This window comes from Rhamphochromis longiceps, linkage group LG22 (assembly GCF_057381845.1).
Source record: "Rhamphochromis longiceps isolate RC_006_pf linkage group LG22, R_longiceps_female_GT1.1, whole genome shotgun sequence".
Taxonomy (NCBI): Eukaryota; Metazoa; Chordata; class Actinopteri; order Cichliformes; family Cichlidae; genus Rhamphochromis; species Rhamphochromis longiceps.
Genome location: NC_140577.1, coordinates 18,956,269 through 18,981,499, shown reverse-complemented (window position 1 = coordinate 18,981,499; position 25,231 = coordinate 18,956,269). Strand labels below are relative to the sequence as shown.

At 43.3% G+C, this 25,231-nt stretch overlaps 3 protein-coding genes across 3 annotated transcripts; 1 reads left to right on the top strand and 2 right to left on the bottom strand.

The window, feature by feature from the left end:
* The first annotated feature begins 4,617 nt into the window (after positions 1–4,617).
* gpr3 (G protein-coupled receptor 3) lies at positions 4,618–5,791 on the top strand. The gene has a single exon (XM_085395161.1). The coding sequence runs from the start codon at positions 4,702–4,704 to the stop codon at positions 5,695–5,697; it is 996 nt and encodes a 331-aa protein (XP_085251287.1). The 5' UTR covers positions 4,618–4,701; the 3' UTR covers positions 5,698–5,791.
* A 942-nt stretch (positions 5,792–6,733) lies between these two features.
* Positions 6,734–15,685, bottom strand: wasf2 (WASP family member 2). Its single transcript, XM_085395185.1, has 9 exons — positions 15,540–15,685; positions 14,311–14,476; positions 13,965–14,099; positions 13,674–13,827; positions 12,409–12,526; positions 12,145–12,266; positions 11,009–11,164; positions 10,244–10,713; positions 6,734–8,173 (listed from the first exon to the last, which is right to left on the bottom strand). The coding sequence occupies exons 2-9, from the start codon at positions 14,441–14,443 to the stop codon at positions 8,013–8,015; spliced, it is 1,449 nt and encodes a 482-aa protein (XP_085251311.1). The 5' UTR covers positions 14,444–14,476; positions 15,540–15,685; the 3' UTR covers positions 6,734–8,012.
* Positions 15,686–17,117: 1,432 nt separating this feature from the next.
* On the bottom strand, positions 17,118–23,806 carry LOC146643921 (putative methyltransferase-like protein 24). Its single transcript, XM_085395186.1, has 5 exons — positions 23,312–23,806; positions 22,331–22,429; positions 20,622–20,758; positions 20,187–20,454; positions 17,118–18,211 (listed from the first exon to the last, which is right to left on the bottom strand). Exons 1-5 carry the CDS (start codon positions 23,633–23,635, stop codon positions 17,906–17,908), a joined length of 1,134 nt encoding a protein of 377 aa, XP_085251312.1. The 5' UTR covers positions 23,636–23,806; the 3' UTR covers positions 17,118–17,905.
* Between the last annotated feature and the right edge of the window lie 1,425 nt (positions 23,807–25,231).

The window sequence follows — 25,231 nt, the reverse complement described above, 5'->3', positions numbered from 1 at the left end:
TTGTTTTCCCTGTTGGAACTCTGGATTTAGTGATGTGGTTGCCTGCTTTGTTAAATTTTCTAAAATCCATGTTGTGGGGACCTTGAATGTCTACGCTTCCGTTAAACAGATGTTGATATTTCAACATCATGAAAAGGGTGATCATCAAAGTCACTTGCAGTCAGCTTCATCGGCACCAAATGTCATGTGATGCCCATGAAGATATCAAGAATAAAATAGCTGAAAAATGCTGCTGACCTTTTAAACCTGAGGTTTATGTTGCTATTGTAGCTAAAATTCATTCCTTCAATGTCTTTTGTGACTTATTGAGATTCTTTTATCTACCCAGATCCCCCAAAACATTCAAAAAATGAACAGCTTCAAAAAGGAATTCATGCTAATTCATGTTATTCATACTTACAGCAATACAAGTCAAGTAGAGGAAGGTTTAATAGACCTTGATCTAGATATAACAAGAGCTAATAAGGTCTTCATATCCCTTTAAAGATTTCCAACAGGCTTCTGCTAAAAAAGTACATTGGCTTTTCATCTATTCTGTACTCACATTTTTACCTCGGTGATGAAATTAAGATTTTTTTTTAAACTTTTTTACTGTATACCTTTTAAGCATCACCACCCACCTATTGATAGAATATGTTTCTTGTACTTTATCTGTGCAAATAAATATAAAATATCCCAGATAAATGTAAAGAAAGAGACAAAGAAAACCATTGTAACACTCTGTGACACTAGCCTAGATCGGGATGTTTGTAGTAATGTTACTCTTAATGTGTGATTAGTTGTAAAAGCTGAAGAGGTTACAGTTAAATCGCACATTCCTATTGGTAAAGCTGGATCTGGATGTAAAGGACCAGACGTGAGTATTGAGCATTACTGTTTGAAACTACAGTGAAGTCCATATGGGATTTTGGACAATGACACATTTTCTGTTTGTCTACAAATCACGGCAGTATGTTTTGTTTTTTAATCCAACAATCCAGATGTAAATGAGGGGCAGACTTTGAGCTTTACTTCAAGTGGTTTAACAAAAGTATTACATGATATAAGCAGTTTCAACAGCAATTAAGCAATGTTTCCTGGTTATTCCATGACAAATCAGGCTGGTGAGAGACCTGGAGTTGATTCCAAGTGTTGAGCTCTGTAGATTTTCAGCAGAACTCTCAACATGATGTCCAAAGAGACATAGATGTAGGTGATGGAGGTAAGGCTGAAAAACCAAATAGTCTTGTTAGAGAAATAGCAAAATCCTTATAGGACAGGACAAATCAACAACTGACCTTCTCGGCTACACAAAAAAGCCTGAAAAGCAAAAAACCCCCTCATCTGATTAAGAAAAACCCTTCACATCATCTAAAGACAGAGAATCTGTCCATGATGCCCAGGTGTTCTAGACTTCAGACTGTTTCATGTTCGTTAAACCATTTGATGTAAAGCTCAGACTCTGCATCTGAATCACATCCTGGTTGTTTGATTTTAAAGCGACTGTGATGTACAGAAAGGCAACATTACAAAAAATTGCGTCATTTCCAAAAACCTGTGGCGCATGGGGTTAGCTCAGAGTACAAAGGTGCTCAGGTTTTGCTTTTTATAAGAGGCTCCACAACGTGCAGCTGGGCAAATGCATCAGCACAAACTGCACAAGTGCTTCCGACCTTTTAAGTTGTCGCTTTGTGATGCAGATGCACTGAGTCACAGCCCCCAATCAGGCCGCAGGGGAAAAAAACGTGCAGGATCACGACAAAACTTTGCAGCTTTATGCAATGATCGCCACCTCCTCCACTCACACCGACGTGGCTCCTTTAACTCCCACATCTCATATGCTCTGGCACCCATTGTCTGGGTAGATCTTTCTTCAGAGTGGCTCGTGTGTGTTAGGAAGCAAAGAAAACACACACACAAAGGGATATTCCGCAATCCTGTTCCACACGATTTCCTCCTCCGCTGTGGGCAAGCAATCTACAACACCGGCCACAGACTAGTTTACACTCCACGGAGCACTGCTAGTATTAGAAAAGATATACATGACATAATAACATAAAGGACAGGGTGGCACACGCACACACAAATAATCTATAATTATTAAGTGTTTTACATTAATGTAAAGCACAGTTAATATTTTAACAAAATAGTTTAATGCTGTTTAAAAAGAAGTGGGTAACATGAGCAGAGCAGCCGTGATTCTGCAGAAATTTGTAGAAGCTGCTTAATACCGGCGACATTTACGAAGGTGACAAGTGTTGCGCCTCAACTCTGCTCGGTGACGTAGGAGGGGTGTATCGACAGGAAGCGTGTCCTAATATGGCTCGAACAAGACGAGATTCCCCCAGTTAGCTCAGCGCCGTGCGCCACCACGCAGACAGCTGTTGAGCCCAGCCTGTAGCGTCCTACGCTTCGTGTCAAACCGGGGGAAGCCACGAATCCCCTGCTGCTGTATTACTGTAGGGGAGGTGGGGGCGTGTATTTCTGTGAAGCGATACTAAAAATCAAAAAAAGACGAGACAAATACGGTGGATAACAAGCAAAATGTACGACTGATTCCTGTCTTTGCTGGATTGTAGGAAAACTCTCACCACCCACGGCCTAAACACAAATGCTCAATCCTCTTAGAAGATTTCTAAATGATTATGAGGCTGTGCGAGGCTCATAAAGACAAGTTATATCTATATATCTATTTATCTTTCTACATATATAATATGTATGTATGCTGATGTTATTTTGAAAACAGTTTTAGTGTATAATACTTCTTGAATTTTACCCAGCACTCCATATTAGTATACCCATATCTCTGTTAGTGCAACCATGCACGCACAGGCCAGTTTTTCACCACTTCACCCTCAAGAATATTTCACCTATGTGCTTTACATAAATTTAAATTGTGTTTAAAAAGAGTTCAGTGTGTGCTAAAGCTGCTCCCCATCATTCGTTCATTCAGCAGGCTCTCTGTCTCCCTGTACGACATCTCCCCATGAGTCATACTCTGAGATTCAGCACCGTGGACAGCGCCAGCGCTTTGCGTTGTGCGCTCACAGCTGCCAAGTTCCAGCCCTGCCCAACACAAACTCGTATCCTCACCTTCAGCAAGGGGTCTGGGTCTTATTGAGAAAACGTGTGTGTCCGTCGATGGTCGTTATTTACAAGAAATGAAAGCATTAGCGAGCCGCAGTGGGAGGGGCGACGGGGCTCTGCCGCATTTTTCTGAATGAAATTACTCCATGGACGTCCCCTCCCACTTCTCCCCGCATCCCTGGCGCCGTCCCTTGATTGGTCGAGGCTCCCAGTCACTGACGTCAGACAGACTCTTGTGGATGAGCCCGCGCGCAAGAACATTCATTCTGCCTCCAGTGAGCGATTCGGCGAGCTTGAAGAAGGAGAGATGCAAGCGACGCCAGGTGAGAGTTTGGCGCAACTTTGGTGAAGACGGGAACGCGGAGCTGTGTCTACACGGGAACCGTCGGTATTTAAACCTGCTGTCGAGCCTTACCGCGAACAGCCTCACCTCGGCTCCATCACCTGTGCTGGATCTTACAGGAGAAAGAGAGAAAAAAATCAGTGTGACTCCCTCAGAGGACTGACTCGTTTAAATAAGGTGAGAGGAATTTAGTACATGCTCGTAAACGTGTCTCGGTACGTGCATGTGTTGGGGGGCACGCTCTACGGTGCAGTGAACCTGCATTTGTATGATACTTAAGGGTCCCCTGCGTCAGGAGGTGGGATATACCTCCTCACTGTGGGAACGGAGAAAGAGCGCGGGGTAGGGGGGGACTCAGTGCCCGAGGAGCGCAGAAATAATGCGCTTATAACGTTCCTGCAGGACGTCCAGTTTGTTTTCATGTGTGCGAGCAGATAACTGATAAGATCCTTACCGCGCAGATTTTCTCGTGCATGCATGTTGCACGTAGAATTTATTCGAGGTTCTGCGCCTCTGCTGTGCGGCATCACGAGGAAAACCCAGACTGTGGCTTACATAATAAATCGAGTTTACATATAGCCACGCGCACATATGCCTTAAACTGTAATCCTATTTTAAAATGATGCCGTTCATTCATTCTTTTCAGTGGGCAGCAAATGATAGCCCACCTTTTACAGTCACGTGTTAGCCTGGTGATTAATTAAATATTATATATCTATCCCAAATCATTCAAAATACATAGCCTGTTGGTTGACTGGAAGTTTCGCTCCTTCCCACAAGACTTCCAGTCACGAGATGAATCTCGTGACGTCCCAAAATACAAACACATAGATTTGGGTAACTGTTAAAAAAAATTTGAAAAAAAGTGATAATTTTTAAAGAAATAAAACCTTATATGGGCTTTCAAAACTACCTTTTTTCTACATAGCTATTGGAAAGTAGTTTTTTGTGTTGTTTTCCCAAAATGGAGCAGGTAATGATATCACAAAGAGCAGGAGAACACAACATCTGAAGGTCTTATAGTGGTAGGATGGTTTCTCAATAGCTCAGCCGTGTTGGATTACAAGATTATAGCATTTGAAGCAGCGCATTAGCACATCAAGTGCTCTTCTGCTCTGTGTGATGCTACAGCCTGCATCCTGTGGCTCAAACCACACCAGCTTCTGTTTCTGGAAATGCTGTTCGATGGACATGTGGGAGCTGTGGTAGTGACTCATCTTTCTGATAGTAACGTATTTCTCAATTTTTTCTCTCTCCTTTAGGTTTTATTGGTGTGACTGCTGAACCAAACAATGATCCTGAACGCCACAGACTTGGGCTGGGATTCTGAATCCTCAGGTGCAGAGCCCATCATCCCATCAGACCAACTGGGAAAGTCATCTGCTTATGAACTCCCACCTCTCACAGCGTGGGGCGTGGCCCTCTGTGTTTCAGGGACCCTCATTGCGACTGAGAATGCCATCGTAGTCACCACCATCCTGGCCACCTCATCTCTTCGTGCCCCTGTCTTCCTGCTGCTTGCCAGCCTTGGTATGGCTGATCTTCTGGCTGGTGTGGCGCTGATTCTGCACTTCCTCTTCATGTTCTGTGTGGAGCCCAGTGATTGGTCAGAACTGCTGACCTCAGGACTACTGGTGACATCACTGACTGCCTCCCTCTGTAGCCTAATGGGTGTTGCCCTGGACAGGTATCTGTCTCTGAGCCACGCCCTCACCTACGGCTCAGGCCAGTCACGGCGGAGAGCCGCCATCCTCCTGCTGCTGGTCTGGTTGGGTGCATGCATGATTGGGGCGGGGCCAGCAATGGGATGGCACTGTCTTGAAGACCCAAATTCCTGTTCTGTAGCACGACCTCTGACCCGGACATATCTATCGCTGCTGTGTGGGGGCTTCCTAGTGGTTGTAATGGTAACCCTGCAATTGTACGCTGGGATCTGCCGTGTTGCTAGGCGGCATGCCCATGCCATCGCTACCCAAAGGCATTTCCTCCCTTCCAATCAGTCATATGCAAGCAAGCACGGCAGCGGGAGAGGTTTCTCTAGGTTGCTCCTGGTCCTCAGTGTGTTTGTGGGCTGCTGGATGCCCTTCTCCCTCTGGGGGCTGCTGGGAGATGCGTCCAGCCCTCCTCTGTACACCTATGCCACCTTGGTGCCAGCTGCAGGCAGCTCCCTACTAAACCCCATTCTCTACAGCCTGAGACACAAAGACATTCGCAAGGTGCTGCTCCACGCCTGCTGCCCACACAGATACTCGCACAGCACACACATACACTACCCTGTTGATGTGTAAACTGCCAAACCTCAGCAGACTCAACCCAACATAAGATCTATGCCAGACATATCACCGTTTGTGTGCCAAAATACACTCATTGCTGCACTGACTGTCACTTGGACTCTGACACATGTATACTCCCACACACGCAGGCAGCACTTTTCAGAGATAAAAGTGTTTCTACAAATCAGAATGTACTGAGCTGTCCTGGCTGGTGGCCATCTTGGGACAAAAGATACTGTTTGTGCTGTGTACCTCATTCTCAGTCAACTGTAGCTTCACTGGATTCCCAGAAGAAAACAATCACAGAAATACTATATGTGTATTATACATATATAAATATATATATATATAAAACAGACTTGATGAGTATCGGCACTTTACAACAGGATTGGAGAGATTATAAATAGAAGCCTTTCACAGTGTAATGACATGTGATCCAAAGCCTGAGTTCATTTACTTGAATGTCTGCAAAGCAACATGTTCTATAATGTTGAGAGTATATTTTGCACATGTTGTTAAAGGCACTTTGAAACATACTGACAGTATGTTCGAGTTGCACAACCATTTTTAAAAAATTTTTTTTTTAAAAATGAATATTTTATACTGGTGAATAATAAATGATTTTTTTCTACCAAGTGACGTCATCCTTCTTCACTGCTAGCAGGGCTTTTAGTGCTTGTCTCTTTCCATCTCTCACTCTTTAACTCGGACCGCTGCTGCTGTTCCTGTATCTTAAATTATTTCGTGTTCGAAGCAATGGGCGATGTTATTACCGTCCTGGAGCACCCACTGCATCCTTGAAGCAGCCGTGGCATGAGAATGCGGCGATTATGCAAGAGGTTTCTCTCTCCTCCTACCAGTTTTCTGAAAATTTCTGCAGTCAGTTCGTTTTCACACTCTCTACGCACGCGGCACCGAGGGCTATGAAAGGTGTCCAGCAAAGACATAAAGAGGATGAGTCACTGGAAGCCTGAGCAGAGCTTTTTTTTCCCTCCTTCAAGGTTTAACCTCTCACTTAAGACATCATAGCACACACACCAAACACTGAACAGTCAGTGAAATTCACTCTCTTTATTGAACGAACTAATCATTTGGAAATTTAAGGCAGGAGAAGCAGATCTTTGGCTAAGCATGCCGTGTCATGGTGCATTAACACAGACAGACTTAAAAGAAAAGGCACTTTAAAAAAAAAAAAAAGTGGTCCACATTAAACAGTCAGTTCATTGGACTCATCATCATAGTTTTGGAGAAAGCTGACAGGAACCTGTATTGCTAACCAAATTAAGGCACAGACACTGAAATTCAGTATAAAAAGGCACTGTGATTAAAGCAACAAATTCTAGTTGATCCCCAGAAAATCTCAGAATACAATTGCAGGAAGAAAAACATAAGAAAAGTAAAATACATTAGCTAAAAAAATAACATTAAAAATAAAAATCAAGTTATTAATGTTAATTTCTGCATATGTTAAGTATGGCAAACTTATCCAACACTCCTGGTGTCTGACATCAGCCAATACCTCTCTCCTTATCTCACTGAATAATTAATTACTGAGTTTGTTTATGAGCTACAACCACAAGACAAAGGTTCTCATGAAACCACTTAAAAAACAAAGAAAAAGTGAGAAGACAAAATACAAAATGTAATAAAAACTGTGCTTTGGGATTTAAAGTGATTGAATTAATAATCCATAGATATAAACTTTACATCCGTATCACATAATCTATGAAGAAGCTTGTCTTTCCATCGATACATATAACTACTGTGAACTGAAGCTGTTGCACGTGTGTGTGTGCTTGTGTTCGATTTTACTCTCTATTATCTGTTGCCATAATGCACCACAGCCACTAAAAACCAGGCTTTAAGCCCTCAGCAAAGGATACCTGACTGTAACAGACACGCAGAGAGAGGCGGAGGTGATGCATTTAGGCACGCGCTCAGGAGAGACGTGCCTCACATCACATAGCGCTCTTGCATCAATAACAGCCGTGTGTCATCCAATGAGAACTAATGGCAAACTAGGACAAAACCAGACACGCTCGCTCCATTTATAATTCTGACATAAATTATTTTGAATATATACGTGACCGGATCGAGGAATGTGATTTGAAATTGGTCACAAGCAAATACAACATGCACACGTCCTCTCAAAGTGACCAGCTTTCACACAAAAAATACACAGACCTCTGTGCTGTTTGTACTTGAAGGCTGGAATCTGAATGGGAATGCACAGGTGTTTTCTAAGACTGAGGAAGAAAACAAACAAACAACCACACACACACAGACAGACACAAACACGCACACGGTAGTGAGAGGAAAAAGGATGGCGATCAATCGGACCAGTCATCGTCCTCTCCGAACTCGGAGGAGTCGTCCTCGCTGTCGCTGCACTCCACGGCGATACGGCGCGACAGGATGGCGGCCACATCGTTGCCGAAGTGATCCCTCTTCTCCTGCTCCCGCTGTTCCTCCACCTTCCGCAGGTTGAAACCTGAAAGCGTGTTAAACGGTTTAAAGGCGTGTTCAACATCTGAGTAATCTTTATCCAGCTTAACTCTGTCATTATTTAGGTCATTCATAGAAAAACGCTGTCATCACTGACTATCAGGGTAATCAGGGAGCTGGCAGATAGTAGTCACAAATCATGTATGGCACTTGAAGGAAAGAGTCCACATACTCAATACTTAAAATGCAGTTTTTAAGTATTTAATATCATTCGAGACCAGCACACATTGTCTTTTTAAAAGCTGAACGTGTTACCTAAGGTCCTTGACTTAATTAATTACAGCTCAGTGGCATAATTCATTTCCTCCTCTGCCCTCTTCCCTGCTGTGCTGATACAGAGACATACTGTTTCCAGATAATGGTTTGAGGCGAGTGGGAGTTGACTGCAGCGTTAAAGTCTACAACAAATCAACTAGTTTAAGATAAACAGCTCATAAAGCTCAACAATAACACATGATTAGCATATCATTTTGTATGTATCACAGGATGATGAGAACCGTATGGTTGTGAAGAGGGAGTATCAGTTTGACTGCAGAGCTGGAGGAGTCAAGGACATCACACTTATTTATGTAAGCCGCAACATGTTGTGGAGAAAATACTCACTGCCGAGTGGAGAAAACAAAAAACAAACCCAAAAAACAAACAAACAAACCATTCAGGGTTTTGAAGGACTTTTCTTGTCAGCAGCCTTGATTCAAATTAATGGTTAAAACGCTCAAAATAGCCACTTTATTCACCTGCTGTTAATGTAAATGTCTCATTAGCCAATCACATGACCATAACCAAAAAACATTTACCTGGCACAGCTGTTGATGCCAGAGTACTTCAGAAACTGCTGATCTACTGGGATTTCCCCAAACAACCATCTCTAGGGCTTAAAACACTGAAGAAATGTTTCCTGGTCTGAGTTTTGATTTCCGACTTTGGGCCCGTAATTACCAGCCGATCGTTATTCAGCACAGTCTAGCCAAGTACTGTTGCTGACCATGTCCATGTTCATGACCAGAGTGTAACACATCATGTCACAAAGCTCAAATCATCTCAAACTGGCTTCTTGAACATGAGTTCACGGTTTGTAGGTCCCCGTTTTTTGTTTTTTTTTATGCATGCCACTTTGTTTATACTCCTGCTCAAACGTATCACACTGTTTCACTCACTGACAGCTGGGAGTAAAAATGTGTCAAAAAACAGCGGCAGGCAGCAGGGACCAAATTAAGTAGTAAACATTGCAGGATTCAAATTTTTTTTTCTCCAATCTGCTTTGTAAATGTTTCGCAAGTAAGGGAATGCACAGACAAAGTAAATGGTGACATGTCAGTGTGCACAAACGCAGAGCATATATCTTCTTTACTCTTTGGTAGTTCAAGTATTGTGTTAGTGCTTAAATCTTTATCTGAGAAACTAGCACTGATAATCACGTTTTAGAACAATAGTGGTGTTAAAAGAAAAGGGTGTGCATATCTCACTGCTAGATGTCAGTGGATTGCAGTCAACTGATATCTATTTTCTCACATTTCCCAATTCAAGTGCATGAATTAAGCTACGGTGGCTGTTGTAGGACAAAAACAACAACTCTGGAGTGTTTTGTTCAGAGGGAAAGTGTGCTTTTTAAGACTCTTTAACCATGTCAGCTGTTTGAAGATGAGAGGGCTGCATGTCTAATCTCCTGCCAAGAAGTAATTTTGAAAATACCAGGAATAAATAAGCATGTTTTTGCACTTTTTCCTGATTTACAGCCCTGACTTCAATTTAGGAGATGAGGCCTGATGTGAGGAGGAACAGATGATGCTTTATTTAGATGCCACTGCTGTTGTCTCTTCATGTTTTCATTACTTTGGTGAAGGGGCCCTGTTCTCCCGTGATAAAAGATAAGTCTGATCTTTTATATCTTGATTCTGACACAAATTAAAGTTTGCGACACAAGAACGCCTACAAGTTAATTCTTCATGGTTCGTTATATATGTATGTTTGCTATGTGTTGCATGTTTTATTTGTTTCCCATGTTTGACACTTTGGTCCGGCCCATGAGGCCCGAGGTGTTCCTGCGGTGCTTTACCTTGTCGGATGGCCTGCAGCAGGTCACTGCGAGCGTCACTGACGGGCTCTGGCTGAGGTTTGGGAGCAGAACAGGCTGTTACCCCGCCAGAAGGTGGCGGACGAGGAGCAGAACTTTCGAAAGGTGGTGGAGGAGGACCGGGGGGAGGCGGTGGAGGAGGTGGTGGCGGTGGACCCCCGCCTGCAGGCATAGGTGGTGGAGGAGGGATGGCGGACATAGATGGGGGAGGAGGGGGAGCAGGTGGAGCGGAAGAGGAGAAGAAGGGAGGGGGAGAAGGTGGGGTGTCAAAGCCAGAGGGAGGTGGGGGAATCCCAAAACCAGAAGGTGGAGGAGGGGGAGGAGGTGCAGGGGGAGGAGAGAGACTTGGGCGGGAGTTGTTCGGGGAAGAAGCATTGGGGGGAGCTGGGGGAGGGTGGCTTGGACTCAGCATGCTGACACGCTTCTGGGTGGGTGCTCCATCGTTACCATACCTGTAAGTGATGGAGAGGAAGTTGGAGGTATAAAGGATAATATAAACGGCATAATGGAGCCTTCACTTCCCTCCATTAACCTGCAATTTGTGTGCAGCTGCTTCCAGAGCAGCTCCTATTCATTAAAGAATCACAAAGTCAAAGACTATAATCCGTTTAGCTTCAGCTCAGAAGGCGCGTATAGGATTTCAGTGTAGCTGTACGTGTGGCTGTACTTTCACTACATGTTTGCACGGGTGGTGGTGCAATGTGTGGAGCATGTGTGGGCCGGTATGTATGATGTTACAGTACTTACGCCATGTCCGGAGGCGGAGGAGGCAATTCATCGGGACCGGGAGGAGGAGGAGGCGAGCCAGGATCATAAGCATAGGAGTTTGTGCTAAGCTCAAGGCTTTCAGAGTTGAAGCCCTCCCCAGATCCAATACTTCCATTCAGGCCCTCAGAAGAATTCCTTATAAGAAATGAGACATCGCTGTGAGCCCAAAAATAAACCAGACCACAAGTAACAAATAATAAGAAACACGGACGTGACTAGCATTTTGTGCTCAGGCCGCATCTGTTTATGCGCATTTATAACAATTTCATAGACGTGCCAAACGCATTTTAAAGCAGCAGAAACAGATTGTTACACAAAGTGTTGAGAGAGAATAGCTTGTTCTTCACCTATACAGCTTGTCAGGAAATCGGACTTTTTCTCCTTATCAGGCCTGCTGTGAGGCTGATGAAACACTGCAGGAGCTGAATCAGCAAAACTTCCCATTTTGGTAAAAAGAATATAATCCAAAACGAGGAATTTAGGACTCTTTGATGTTATTATAATGGGTACTATTAACTAATTTGTGCACATATATCTGTTGTATTCATTCTTTTAATTATAATATATATTAAAATTAAAAAACAAACACACACACACACACACACACACACACACACACACACACACACACACATATATAAAAGTATGCAACAGTATTAGTACCATCAAGAACAGGGCCCAGTGTGACTCACACATTTGTTTACTGCAATTTTCCAATGACGGCCAGCTCTACACCCAACCCCCCGAGAACATTTTCTGACAGGACATACCATCCAAACCACTGTGTACAGATCCAGTGATAAAAGGGGAAAGAATGAGCAAAATAATGTCTCATTTGTTTTTTTACTTTGTAAAGAGAAACAATAGATTTTTATTGTATTAATTAAATGATTTATAAGATGCTTGAAATCCACATTAAAGCCTACTGGGTATGTCAGGGCTCAGAGCCACTGCAGCCTTGTGGATGACGCTGGATGAAAATGATTGATGTTTTGTGATGGACTATTGTGAAGATATTATTTTACTATAATTCGACTTTGATGGTTTTTGTTCTTTTGATTCCTGGTCAGTGTTAATGACTGATAAACAAAAAGGAGGCATCTCAGAAAACTTACATCAAGTCAGACTTTGGTACAACAAACTCCTCTCCCATCTTACGCCGTTCCCATTCATCCTTTCTGGTCTTGATCTTTCGAGGATTGAGGGTCCGTTGGTTCAGATGGTCTTTCTTTTCCTTCTGCTCATTAAGGAGATGGTTTAAAAAGTGCAAGATTAGCACTGGATTAGAACATTTTCATGTGATGTGACTAATTGTAGATTGCTTTTACTTGTGTAATGACTCATGTCTTTGTGCGTATGAGGGTGTTTAGGAGTCTCACTCTGTGCTTGCGTTTCTCCTTCATGATGTCCTTGGTGTCCTGCAGCATCTTCTCCTTCCACAGGTCAAAGAAGTAGGAGGAATCGGTGTAAAACTTTAGGGCCTCCTTCCCGTCGTCTCTGTAGACAACAATTTACAGACATTAATAATTATTTCTAGGTATCAGTTGCACAATGTGCCATCTTACAAGTATGAAAAAAAAAAACAGTGTTAGTTAAAAGATGGTTATCTGGCATGTGTGTTAGTCTTAAGACGCCAGTAAACTTCCCTTTTTAAAAGAAAACTTCACTAAAAATACATTAATGTCTTTAGTCACATCCAGATCACACCGCACGGATAAATCATTGTCCGTAAAGAATGATCCGAGTCAAATTATCACCACATTTACATTCAAACCAGGAACTGCTCTACACATTACATTTAACATTGCCTTCTGATTATTCACACTTCAGATGACATATGACATATCGTGCCTTGTAAATGATCTACACTCACAGATATCTTAGCTTGTGACTAAAGACGCTTTACATGCATCCATCCGTCCCTTTTCCCCCCCACTTATCTAGGCTGGAGCCTATCCCAACTACTACACAGCAAAAGGCAGTGTACACCCTGGACAGGTTGCCAATCAGGGCTCCCGCAGAGAGACAACGATTCACAGTCACATTCACACCCACAGTTGATTCGTAATCAACAATTAACATGAAATGCATGTCTTTTGACTGTGGGAGGAAGCCGGAGCAGCTGGAGAGAACCCAGGCAATGGTGCTAACCACGACACCGCCATACTGCCCTCTGGGGTTATTTCCCACAGAATATCTTTCCACAATCAATTGATTGGTGGGTTATTTAACAGCAAAAGCAACAAGTGTGGCTTGTCAAACAGCTGCCAGAATTAAAACCCCAAAACTGCCTGGACTTAAAGAGGTTACACACTAAAAACAAAACAACAGGGGAAACTATGGCGTCGACACCATAATTCTCTAGGATTTTGTAACGGCGTACTATGCGTTTTCTAGTGTAAAACTGCCATTCGTGTTAGACTGAGCCTCCTTAAATCAAACCTAATACTGCCCAGACACCTCCGAGACCCTCTCCTTGATAAGAAGCACATGTAACAGGGGTAAGCTTAAATAATGCACATTACAAGAATCTCCCATGCATGTGTGTTTCCATATGGGCACATGTGCTTGCACGTGTTCTTGTTATTCACTGCTGGAGCTGCTGCAGTGGGTAAATATGAGCTTGGCCTGTGCAGCATCTTACCGGTATACGCTGAGCTGGTTGAGCGGTGGAGGAGGATCGCAGGTCGTGTAAGTGTCTTGTACAGGCATTGGCAGAGATGGCCTGGTGAAGAGCTGCTGGTCCTGGGTCAGACTGCTTTTAAAAGCCTTCTTTGCAGTGATTCCATGCAAAGAAACTGAGAGAAACAGACCGGCAATGTTTTAAACATGTATTGTGTTCATTAGATTCTCTGCAAAGGAGGTTTCAAACCAATACTCTACACTGATACCAGTATAAGTAGTAACGTTAACAGTAAAATGTGCAAGTACATACCCTCCTCTTCTTTGGGGTCCAGCTGGGTGACTTTAACCTGCAGGCGATCCACTCTTTCTCCAAGCGAGCTCACCCTGCCGGCAAATTCTCCAGCCTGAACAAACAGCTCCCCGAACACGTCCTCTGCATATTTGCCTGCACGCGTGCACACACACACACACACAAGTTTCTCACTTGCACCAATTAAAGGATTTATCTCACGCATGCATAGCCAATGAAAATTCACATCTACATAAAAATGCATTAACTTTTTTTTTAAAACAATAAAGATCCATGTAATACATATTCATAACTGCTCATTAACCATTCATACACACACTGACACCCGAGCATAACAGAAGCTTACTGAGGCTGCCGAGCTGGCGGATGATGTTGGCCAGGCTTATGTTGGTGACACATTCCAGCTCACTGCGGATGTTAGAAGGAATGGGATGGCGACAAATATGCCGCGGCTCTATATTCCTCGTCACCAGAGGCATGGTGGGGTGTGCTGGGGGTAGGGCAGCCCAACCCTGTTGGAAAAGGAGAGGTAGGTCAGGGGAGTGAAAAACATATAAATGTAATCAAATTAATATTCAATTTTACTATACTTTTGCACCCAATGAGCACCTATTTTCATTATGACACGACTGTGAACTGGTCCTAAATAAGTCACATGAGACAGACAGAGCTAAAGCAGAAGCAAAACTATGCCTTCGCTCCACCCATCGAGCATGCACCACCCACCCGGTTTAGAGTGGACAAATCTAAAATGTCCAAAATAGCAAAGAGCAGAACTAGGTGGATTTGTGATTTCCGCACTGCTTAGAGCAGTGGAAACACATCACGTTATTTTAAACAGATTAGTCAGGGCAGCCGTGTGAGCTCACGCAGTGCAGTAACTCCACAGTGTCCAGACTGAATAAGATAAGCAAACGACAGTTCCTATTAAGGGGTCAGAGATTTGCAGTGACTGCAGACTCTCCCTGCTTTCAACACAGTGCGGCCTTGATTTTGGTTTACTCTCTAAGTACACCCTGTTTTGACTGCTGTTGCCCATTGCAGCTGCCTAATTACAAGTTTTTTCCTGTTGGTGGTGAATCATGGCATAAATGTTACTGTGTGTAGAAAAGGAAAGAAAAAGAAAGCGGGAAAAATGGAGGGTCGCTACCTTCGTACCTCGGGATGTGTATATTATTACCAAGCTACCTGGAGGATTTAGTGATTAATCATGAATGAAGGAATGCGTCCATTTCAGGCTTAGAGGCTTGTTCGTCACTGACAGGTCGCCCACTCTGCCTTTGACAAAGTGCTATTAGCTAGCTTTACTGCACTTTTCCCCCCAACTTTACACCGAGCTCCTAACTTTCTCTGACGTGAGTAAATACGTGGTAAAAAAAAAAAAAAAAAGACGGGTTACACTTTTTTTGCGCCACTAACTTAACTTAAATGGAATAAATGTAACTTGGGATCTCGGCCTTCTCAGAGCAGGAAGTAACTTCTAGGCGTCTCTTATATCGAAGGAAAAGCCAAACAAACGTACATTTACGCCACTCGCTTAAACAAAACAACACACAACAAAGACATTTCACTTACCGTCAAACCTGGTAACCTTAGGCGTCTCTTTATACAGCCCTACAATTGTTATTGTCTCAAGATTTTTCTTAAGAAATGTTGTTCGGTACTGTATGCGGGACCGAGCTAAACAGATCGCCCAAGTCCCGGGGTTGCGAACTTCTGATTGGTCGAGCGGCGGAGTTCTTTGAAGCTGATTGGCTGCTGGGCCTGTCACCTGCTATAACCGAGAACAGGATGTGGAAATTGCAACGTAAAAAGCGCAACTCCACCCAAACTAGTGGCAAACATCTGTCCGCAATTTACGTAAGAGAGGGTGGAGGCAGCGGCACATTCCAACGTGCGCTCAAGCGAGTTGGAACGCGTCCGAGGAATGACTGGCATTAGCTTCCATGGATAAAATGTGCTGTGGAGAAAAGCTCATACCGACAAGCAGGTTGTCCAGTAAGCCTCGGTGAGTGTTAAGTGCCTGCTTAACCTCAGCTCAGCCCGAGCAAACTGCAGAGCTTTAAGTTAGCGTGCATCCAGGGAAGACTCAATCACATAGAAGTTGGCGTCACGCCTGTGAATATGTGGTGAATACATTTGAGACAATGTGGTTATTTTAATGTTGCGATGGGCTTCATCTTGCGGTACAGTGCTCACATTTGTTTTGGCATATAAAGTTAACACTGTTACACCCAGCTTCTTTTGTTTTCCTTCATAGATCAAGTGTCCATACAATGTGGTTGGAGGAAATAGACTATCAAAGTAATTTAATTGTTGCACGCTTGTAGACTTTTTTTTCTTTTTACTTTTTTGTGCTGTTTCCCACTATCAAGTCCATGTAAATACCGCACGTAGGTTGATGTGTGCTTCTCTCAAATTATTAAACACAACCTTAGAATACACTCATAAAGACATTAAACCTTGTCATTTGTAAACAACCACAGATTCCAAGATCATCAGTACAAACAATTATATGTGAGTACAAGTTATTGAGATGTGTCACCACTTTGCCAAGGCCTGGAAGAAGCCCCGAACTGTCACCCTCAGTGACAGGACACTGGTTAGGATGTTCAGGAATAATCCAAGAACCACCGAGGCTCAAGCCTACTGCGATCTGGAAACTGCAGAAACACCAGTGTCACTGTCCACAGTGAAGCATCACCATGGACTGAGAAGGTGCTTACCAAGAAAGAAGCCCCTGCTCCAAAATCTTCAAGCTCAACTTAAATTTCCAACTGCCCACATGGACAAACCAAATACCTTCAGAAGAAAGGTTTGATGGTTAAGATGGTCAATGGACAAGATGAAGTTTAAGCTATTTGGTAAAGTTGTAAAGAGTAAAGTTGAGGCTCTCAAACCAAACAACACTGTACTTGTACCAGCGGTTACGGATGATGGTGGCAGCGTCATGCTTCGGGCTGTTTGTTGCCAGTGGTACCATCAAATTCTTCAACTTCACCTCAAATCAACAGCTAAACGGTTGAAACGTGGACAATATTGGATGTCTCAACAGGAAAAATCATATCAAACACATAACGGTTTTTGGAATGGATAAAGCTATAATAAATATAGGAAAATATGGGTGAATATATAAAACAAATTGTGAGATAATTCTTTTTAATTCAATTCAGTTTTATTTATATTGTGCAACATTGAAACAACAGTTGCCTCAAGGTGTTTATCTTCCACAGGACACAAATTATAGGTGCTCTGACACACCTGACCCATTGCATTACAACCAGTCACTAACAGAGTAACCCTTATTTGGAATTTAATGTGGTGTAAATTCAGGTTTTAAACTGCAACTTGATTGTTTTCCTCTAATACATCATCACAGTATACACACCCAGTTTACGATAAAAGCTCTTCTTCGATGTAAAATTTTATTGCACGTATAAGTAATTAAGGCTTACAGTGATGTACTCAAAGAAGTTAACCTGTTGGATCAGACTCGGGTCAAAGGGTTGCATTTTGGGATTCATTGGTAAAAACAAAACAAAACACAGCTTTATGGTACAACTGTAAAATAAAGAATAGCCTGTCAGACAGTTGTTTTGCATTCAGAAATAGTTGGAACATATATACGTCCTTTGTGACACAGTACAGTCTATATGAGTTGAAAATAGTTGTTATTATTTGGCCTCTAACTTGGTTAAAACAACAAGCCCTTCTTCTTCTCAGTATTTGGATACAAGAAAATGCTGTTTTAAACATAAATACAGTTTCCATTTCAGAGTTGGCTGTACCCTTTAGCTGCAGATTTCTTCATGTCCACTAGAGGGAGTTGTCATGTGAAGAACTGTGTATGCCTGAAATCCCAGGAAAAACAGGAAACTTCACTAGCTGCTTCCCCCTCTTTGGATAATGTGTGCGCAGCTTCATCCAGCAGTGTGTGAGTCTCAGTGTTGTGTGTTTACCCAGCTGAGTGTGTAGGAGCTGTGAGCATTTGCTACTGTCTGTTTAAGGACACTGTGACCCTCTCCTGCAGAGCTGTGAACCAGCTTGAGTCCACAAGCTTGAAGACCTTGAAGGACACTGAACCAATAGCGGAGCACTTCCTCATCCCTTCCGCCCACCTCAAACCCTGCCCACTGCAGGTGCACCTTAGCAACAAGATGGTGGACATTCTGTAGAGTTCCTGCCTCGATCCAATTCTGAAAAACGCGCCACTCGCCGCTTAGCAGGTCAGCATACAGGAAGTGAACCTAAGGAGAAGAAAGAACAGAGGAAAGTACGGCTCTGGTCTAGCACCTCCCCACCCTCCCAAGCACATAGGAAGCCTAAGTTAGCAAAACACCAGATACAGAACAAAGCAGGCTTTTAGCAACAACAGAAAAGACACTGATTAAGTCAGGAACAGAATTTCCTGTCAGCATGCAAAAGCACTGTAAAAAAAACCGGCTTTATCAGCTGATCTGAATTGGGATGGTACTGAAATCAGCTCAGCTTTACTAAGAACAATTCCCAGCACCGTCTATATGTTTAATGATAGTTTATTAGGATATATTCATGCTATGAGGGGGGCTGTGGCTCAGCAGATAGAACAGGTCTTCTGCCAATCCCTGCATCCCCTAGTCTGTATGTCAAACTGAACCCAGAGTTTCGCCCGATGCATCCGTTGGAGTGTGAAAATATATGTGAATGGGTGACCAGGCTTGTAATGAGAAAGTGTTCTGAATGTTCAAAATATCAGTTCATTTACCATATTACTACTTTCCATAGTGGCCCTGCTGCTTTGTAATCATACAATCATATACAGTCAAATATTGATTAATAGAATTATTAGCTGCAGTTCTTGGAGAAATCGCTTGCAGCTCACTTGCAACTGTTGAAAATACATCCTTACAAGCTAAAAAGTCACAAAATAGAACAATACGTAAAATGTTGAGTCTGTTGCCCTCCCCGTTTAGCATGCAGCAGAAATTAGTACTAGGAATTTTAGCCCACTCTTCTTTGAAGAGTAGTTTTAATTCAGTCACATTGGAGGGGTTTGTAGTTCTTAAGATGCTGTTCCGGGTTCTTTTGTGACCTCCTGGATGAGTCGTTGATGCGCTCTTGGGGTAATTTTGGTAGACCGGCCAATCCTAGGAAGGTTCACCACTGCTCCAAGTTTTCTCCATTTGTGAATAATGACTCTCATCATGGTTCACTGGAGACCCAAAACTTTAGAAATGGCTTTGATATGCGTCAATGACTTTGTTTCACAGTTGCTTCCTTAGATTGTGAAGTGAACGTGTCATGTTCACTTCACTTTGTTAGACAGGCCGTATTTAAGTGATTTTTTTGATTCAACGGGTCTGAGTGTAATCAGAACTGAGTGTGACGAGTAAAATTGAACTCAGCTTTCACAAAAAATCTGGTTAATCACAGTAGATTTAATTAACAGCACTGTCGGTCATAAATGTCGGAACAACTGAGCCACACAGGTTTAAAAGCTGGCAATGGCAGCCACTTGTGTAGTCTGCGTCATGGGCTCTACATACTTGAACCAAATTTGGATCAAACTGGAGGCAATCAGGCACTGAAGCAGTCAGAATTGATTTGCTTGTCCAATCAGGGGGAAACAATACATGAAACCTCTAATTAAACACATGAGCAGTGTCCTGAGTTGTCCAAACATCTTGTGCACCACGTTTGGTTATTTTTGGATGAAATCTGAATAACAGAAAGTCAAAAGTGTTAACAAATGCAACAAATGTGCACGGTCTGTATCAATCTCCTCTGCGTCATCCACTGAATCCAGACAGCTGTGTTCGAATTTTCCTTGTCCATCTAACAGCGAGAAAGTTTAGCCCCCCCCCAAAAATTTAACCCACTCATTTGATCATTTCTCCACCTATGGTGGCGCTATTGCTTACATGAAGCTATTGTATATTTTAATTCCATGCTGTGGCACTAAGTAGTTATAGATGAACGTATTGGACTGCTTGCTATTCTGTCACCCCGCATATAATCAAACTCCAGGTATGCAGTTCCCTCTTGTGGCTGCAGGAAGCAATTGGGTGATTCATTCACTTAAACTGTTGCCATGGTAGCCAGAGATGGCGCAGAGCCCTGTTGCTATGGGAACATCTGAGTAAAAGAGCTTTCAGGGTATGTTGGGGTGAAAAGACTCTAAGGTATGTTTGTTTGGCACTGTTTCTCTACATTTCAGTGTGTGTGCATGCGTGCGTGTCTTACTGTGTGATGTCCCAGAGCTGCCATGATGTCTGCCAGTGTCTGAGAAACACCACCCGGGTTTCCTCTCCTCTTGTGCGCGCGCTTCTTTGGAGCTCGCCACTCAAGCCACATCTTGTGCTGGCTGACCACGCCTCCATTGCCATGGTTACTAGCCAAACTGTTGCCAAGGTGACCACCAGATGCATTAGAGTTGCTGGGATCAAAACAGTGTATTTCACATCCCAGCCCCGACACAGTCTTCAGAAAGTCTGCATCTCCCCCATCCATGCTACAGAGACAAAGACAGACATACAAAGACAGGAAGGAAGGCAAAGGCCGTTTGAACATTATTGCATGCATGATTAAATATGCATTGCATTGTTTATTCCAACTGAACCGGTGATAAGAATGCATAGCAGCACGTGCATTGACATAAGGCTCAGACAAGTGGCACACCTGAAGGAATATGCGACACACGTTTTGTGTGTAGCTGGAAGGAGCCAGTCCTCAGCACACAGCAGCCAATGGGCTGGCGCTGCAGGGCTCTGTGCTGGCTGAGCCCGCCCTGGAGATAAAACCTTGGAGCAGTTCATCTGGGGACAGACAAGAGGAAAGAGTCACATAAGACGGGCTGGATGGAGGTCTGGAAACAGCGCGACACAGAATTAGCATTCAAATGAGAAGAGGGGAAGCTAAGGAAGGAGAAGTTGTTCAGAAAAGTGGCCAGAATTGTGTAATTTGTGAGAACATTGCAGAGTCATGGCTCGAAATAACTTTGAATAAAACAGAATTGTTTAACGATAAACTCATAATTTGATAGCGGCTGTTTAAAAAGGCCACACGTGAGATGCTTTAATTTGTTGCCCTGAATAATTAACGGGGACTGTTTCTGCTTTTGTCTTGTTTTCTGTCACATATGCTGCTCCTGCTTTGTGCTCACATTAAGCACGGTGAAAGTTTCAAGTCATGCAGTCAGGGAAAGTTTAAGGTTTCAAACAGCTCTGTTGTAATGTCACCGACTGGCTATCCTTATACAGTCATCTCAAACACTGATGCCCCACCCACCTGCAATTCAAAACACTTTGTGAGGGGCAGCCAATCACAAGAAAGCTGGCTCTAAGTGAGACACAGAAGGTGAACTAACATGCTTCCCTGAGGTATAGTATGAAATACATAAGAATTCATTTAAGTCTGAGAATAAAAACATGGAGCATTATCAAGCCCCTTTAAATAATACCAAACTAAATCAGCACACTAGGAGCAGTTTTTTAAATTCTTCCATATATAACTTTCCTTCCCAGTTCTCCAGCACTTGGTGTTGCGTAAGTTTTGTCTCTTGTTTGGGAGTTTCCTGTCTGGAACAAAAAGTCCTTACTGGCTCCAGATATGGTAGATTTCTGCTGGCAGCATATTGACAGTGCCTGACTGATCATATTACTGCTATGTTAACCCCCCACACTCGACTGCAGTCAAAGAAGTGTAGTAGTCAAAAAAGTGAAATAGCTTTTCTTTATTGATTTCTGTTAAGGCTTGGCAAGGTCTAACTCCTGGCTACAAAAATGTGAAGCCCCCACTGAGCTGGAGTGCAGCCTTCAGGGAGTGCGTTATTTATTGGACCAGTGGTTTCCAACCTAAGGGCTGGGACCTCTCCAAGGGGTCAGAAGATAACCCTGGGGGGGGGGGGGGGGGGGGGGGTCATGAGACCAGATTTTTAAACAGACAGGAAAGATGAAGAAAGCCGTCTGCAAATAAAAACCTGATTTTTCTTCCTTGACTTTTCTCGTGAAATATAGCAGACACTTTTTAAAGGGTCACAAGCCAAAAGTTTGTGCATTCGACATTCGATGTGTATTACTGCACATACAAGTCCTTTATAACTTCAAGTTGTATTCATCCTGTTATTTCTCATTGCTTATCTGTAATCTTGTGAAATGTGTGTTATGCTGTAGGCTTACTATAGTCTCATTGTTCTACAGTCCCGTAAACGGTTAAAAAATTACCAGACTTCAGGTTGCGTTACATAAAGTAAATGATGTTAGGGAGTTTTGAAATCACTCTCAGACATTTCAAACCCTCTGATTATTTTTGCTCTTTCAGTTTCGGATAACTTTGTGAAGGAAACATTTTTCACTGCAGCATTTTGGATGGTGCTCTGCGCAGCCTACCTGTGGCCTTGTGATATATGAGATGATTCGATTGAGCTCTGCTGTGAAGGATGGCTCGCCTGCTGCCCACAGCTGCACTTCCAATGCTCTGGGTCCCACCTGGGAACATGCATGACATGTATATTTATATATACTCCAGCGCAAGGAATACCAACACATCCAAGAGAATTCTGAATGTGGTTAAATAATGTATAGGAATAGCAGTAAAGTGTGCGAGTGCCCAGGTAGGAGTGCAGAGGAGCCAGGTCACAGGCACTGACCTCCGTCCTGCTGGTATTTGCCTAAGGCGGTGTAACATACAAACACACGTTTGCACACACAACCCCACCATCACCATCAATCTGCACCCCACCTAACTCAGAATGAACCTTTTGGTCACCATGGCAACCTCTGTGGGGAGCGTGTGTGTGTGTGTGTGGGGGGGGGGGGGGGGGAGGTGATGATTCACTAGAATGAGTCAGAGTTTAGCCTTGGGCAGATAAAGAGACAGTGAGAGAAGAGCAGAGTGAAAGCGAGAGGGCGAGAGGAGTGAGAGGTGAAGAGGGGACAGATGCACCTACACACAAACACAGATGGAGGCTGTAGCACTCTGCAGCTGAAGGGCAAAGACAGAAAGACGGGAACAGCTGTCATCTCTCTCTGATGTGGGGTCAGCGCTGAGCTGCGCCCCCTGCCCTCACCTGTCCCATCATGCCTGTAATCATGCAGGGAGTCGTGCACAAACTGGCCCAGCATAATAAATGAACTGGATGAGGACGCCACAGCAGCAGCAGCAGGGTGGCAGTCCTGTTGAATCCCAGTGATCCCAGTATCTGTCTCCCACTTAGTTCATTTTTTAAATTATTTCTAAACTTCATTCATAAATTTAATATATTGGTAATTTAAGTTAAAATTAAAAATGCAAGTCATCCCAAAACATTTACACGTGTACTATAATAAAACATTCCACGCATAAACTTATTTCCCTACTTCTTTACGAACCTGGCGCGAGTGCATCTCGTTCTCGTCCTCGTACGCTCTTGCCCCCTCCCCCCTCCTCTGCCCGTCGTCCACCTCTGCCTCCTCCTCAGCCACACCGGGCGTCCCCCGATGCCGTGAGCTCCGCTTCGGTTGAATGCTGATAACGGAAAAGGCGACCCCTCCGTCCCGCTCCTCTAACCCCATCCACACCCGCGCGACTCCAGGTAAAAGTGACCCGACGACAAGGAGCTGGAGCGCGAGGAGAAACGGTGGGATTAAGAGGAGTAGTACTCCCGAGCGGAGGGAGACACCGCAGCGGCCCCTCCACGGCGCACAGGTCCGCATACCTCCACTTCTGCGACGGCTCCGGCGAACATCTCCGGCGCTGTGCCCTGTGATTTAACTTTTTTTTTTTTTTTTTACCCTTTTTTTCGGTTTTCCTGGAGGGCAGAGGAAAGTCCCAGCTGAGAACTCCCCTCCTCCACTTTCCTCCGCGACCTCCTCCTTCTCGTTATCCCCAGGGGAAAGTTGCTGATGACGAAGCGCATTCCTCGGTCAGCGGTGGCCTTATTGACACAGTGACCCCCGCTTTATTTAACCTATAAGTAACTAGGTTATAATTAACAGGCATGTAGGATTAAAGAAAAACACCATTTCGTTTTTATAATGGGCAAACAGGCCACCTCTACCGTAAAAATAAATGCTTTATTTATCAAAAAGATGACCAACTACTGATATTCTTCCACCATACCAGTGTGAGTCATATAAATTTATTATTAGGGTATTAAAAAATATTGAACAAATAAATAAAACTCCAGGCTGTCATATTTAAGATGCACAATCACTGCCTGTGGTCTGTACTTTTATTGAAGTTTGGAAAGTTTATACTAGAACTCTAAATGCTCATTTTGCTCCACATTAATGTCCTAGGCTACTTGGCATCAGAAATCTTCATATTCTATACATCTATTTATCACAAACCATACTTATCGGTGTGTTAACCCAGTTTTAAGTAATTTTAGGTTCTTTCTTGTATGCTGGAGTATAAATACAAAATGAATGGCATCTGAGTAAAATGATGCAATTATATAAATGTGTTTCCATGATATAGTTTAGGACATTTTCATTAATAAACCCCTAAAATGTCCACAAATATGCTAAATAATAGAAATGGATGGCTTCTAGTGTTACCTCTGCTTAACTTGAGAAATTATTGTACCGATAATGACAGATTATTGTTATTAGATTTGCTTCTGGTGTGGGATGAAATTGGCTGCGATTTTCCCTAAATTAAACACACACAAAAACGAAGCAGTTGCATATAAATGAAATTGCAGTGTTTTATAGAAATGCCACACAAAAGAAAAGTCTGAAAGAGAGCTGTCGCTCTGCACCATCCCCCTCTCGGTCTGTCATGTAATGTTGTTGACAGTTCGTGCACCCTTCCACCATACAGTGGAATGTCACAGCAAACACATTTCCTCCGGCCATGTCTGAGTCTATTTAGTCAGTCTGTTGACAAACTGTACACAAAATGCAGCCAGTAAACTTAGCCCATCTGCTTTCTTTCTCTCTAATTCTCTGTCTGGCATGCACATGCATATACACAAGCTGCAGATGTACAGTATTTGCCGTATAGTAGCAAGTTTCCCTGCGAGGGCATGAAATAGGCATGGGTTCCTTTCCTGTCAGCTCTCTCCTGTACCAGCAGTCTTTGGTTGCTTGCTTTAAAACATTTCCTTATTTGGATGAATTGTGAAACTACAATTTTGCGCATTTTTTTTGTTTTGTTTTAATGGCTTTAAGAACCAATTCAACACCTTTTTCTGATTTCCTCAGTCTGGTTTCTTTCTTTTCCCTCCAACGTATCCTCCCCTGCTCTCTCCCCACCATCTATTCCTCTCCTCCCCTCCCTTTCACTCCCTGTCGAATTGTGTCCTT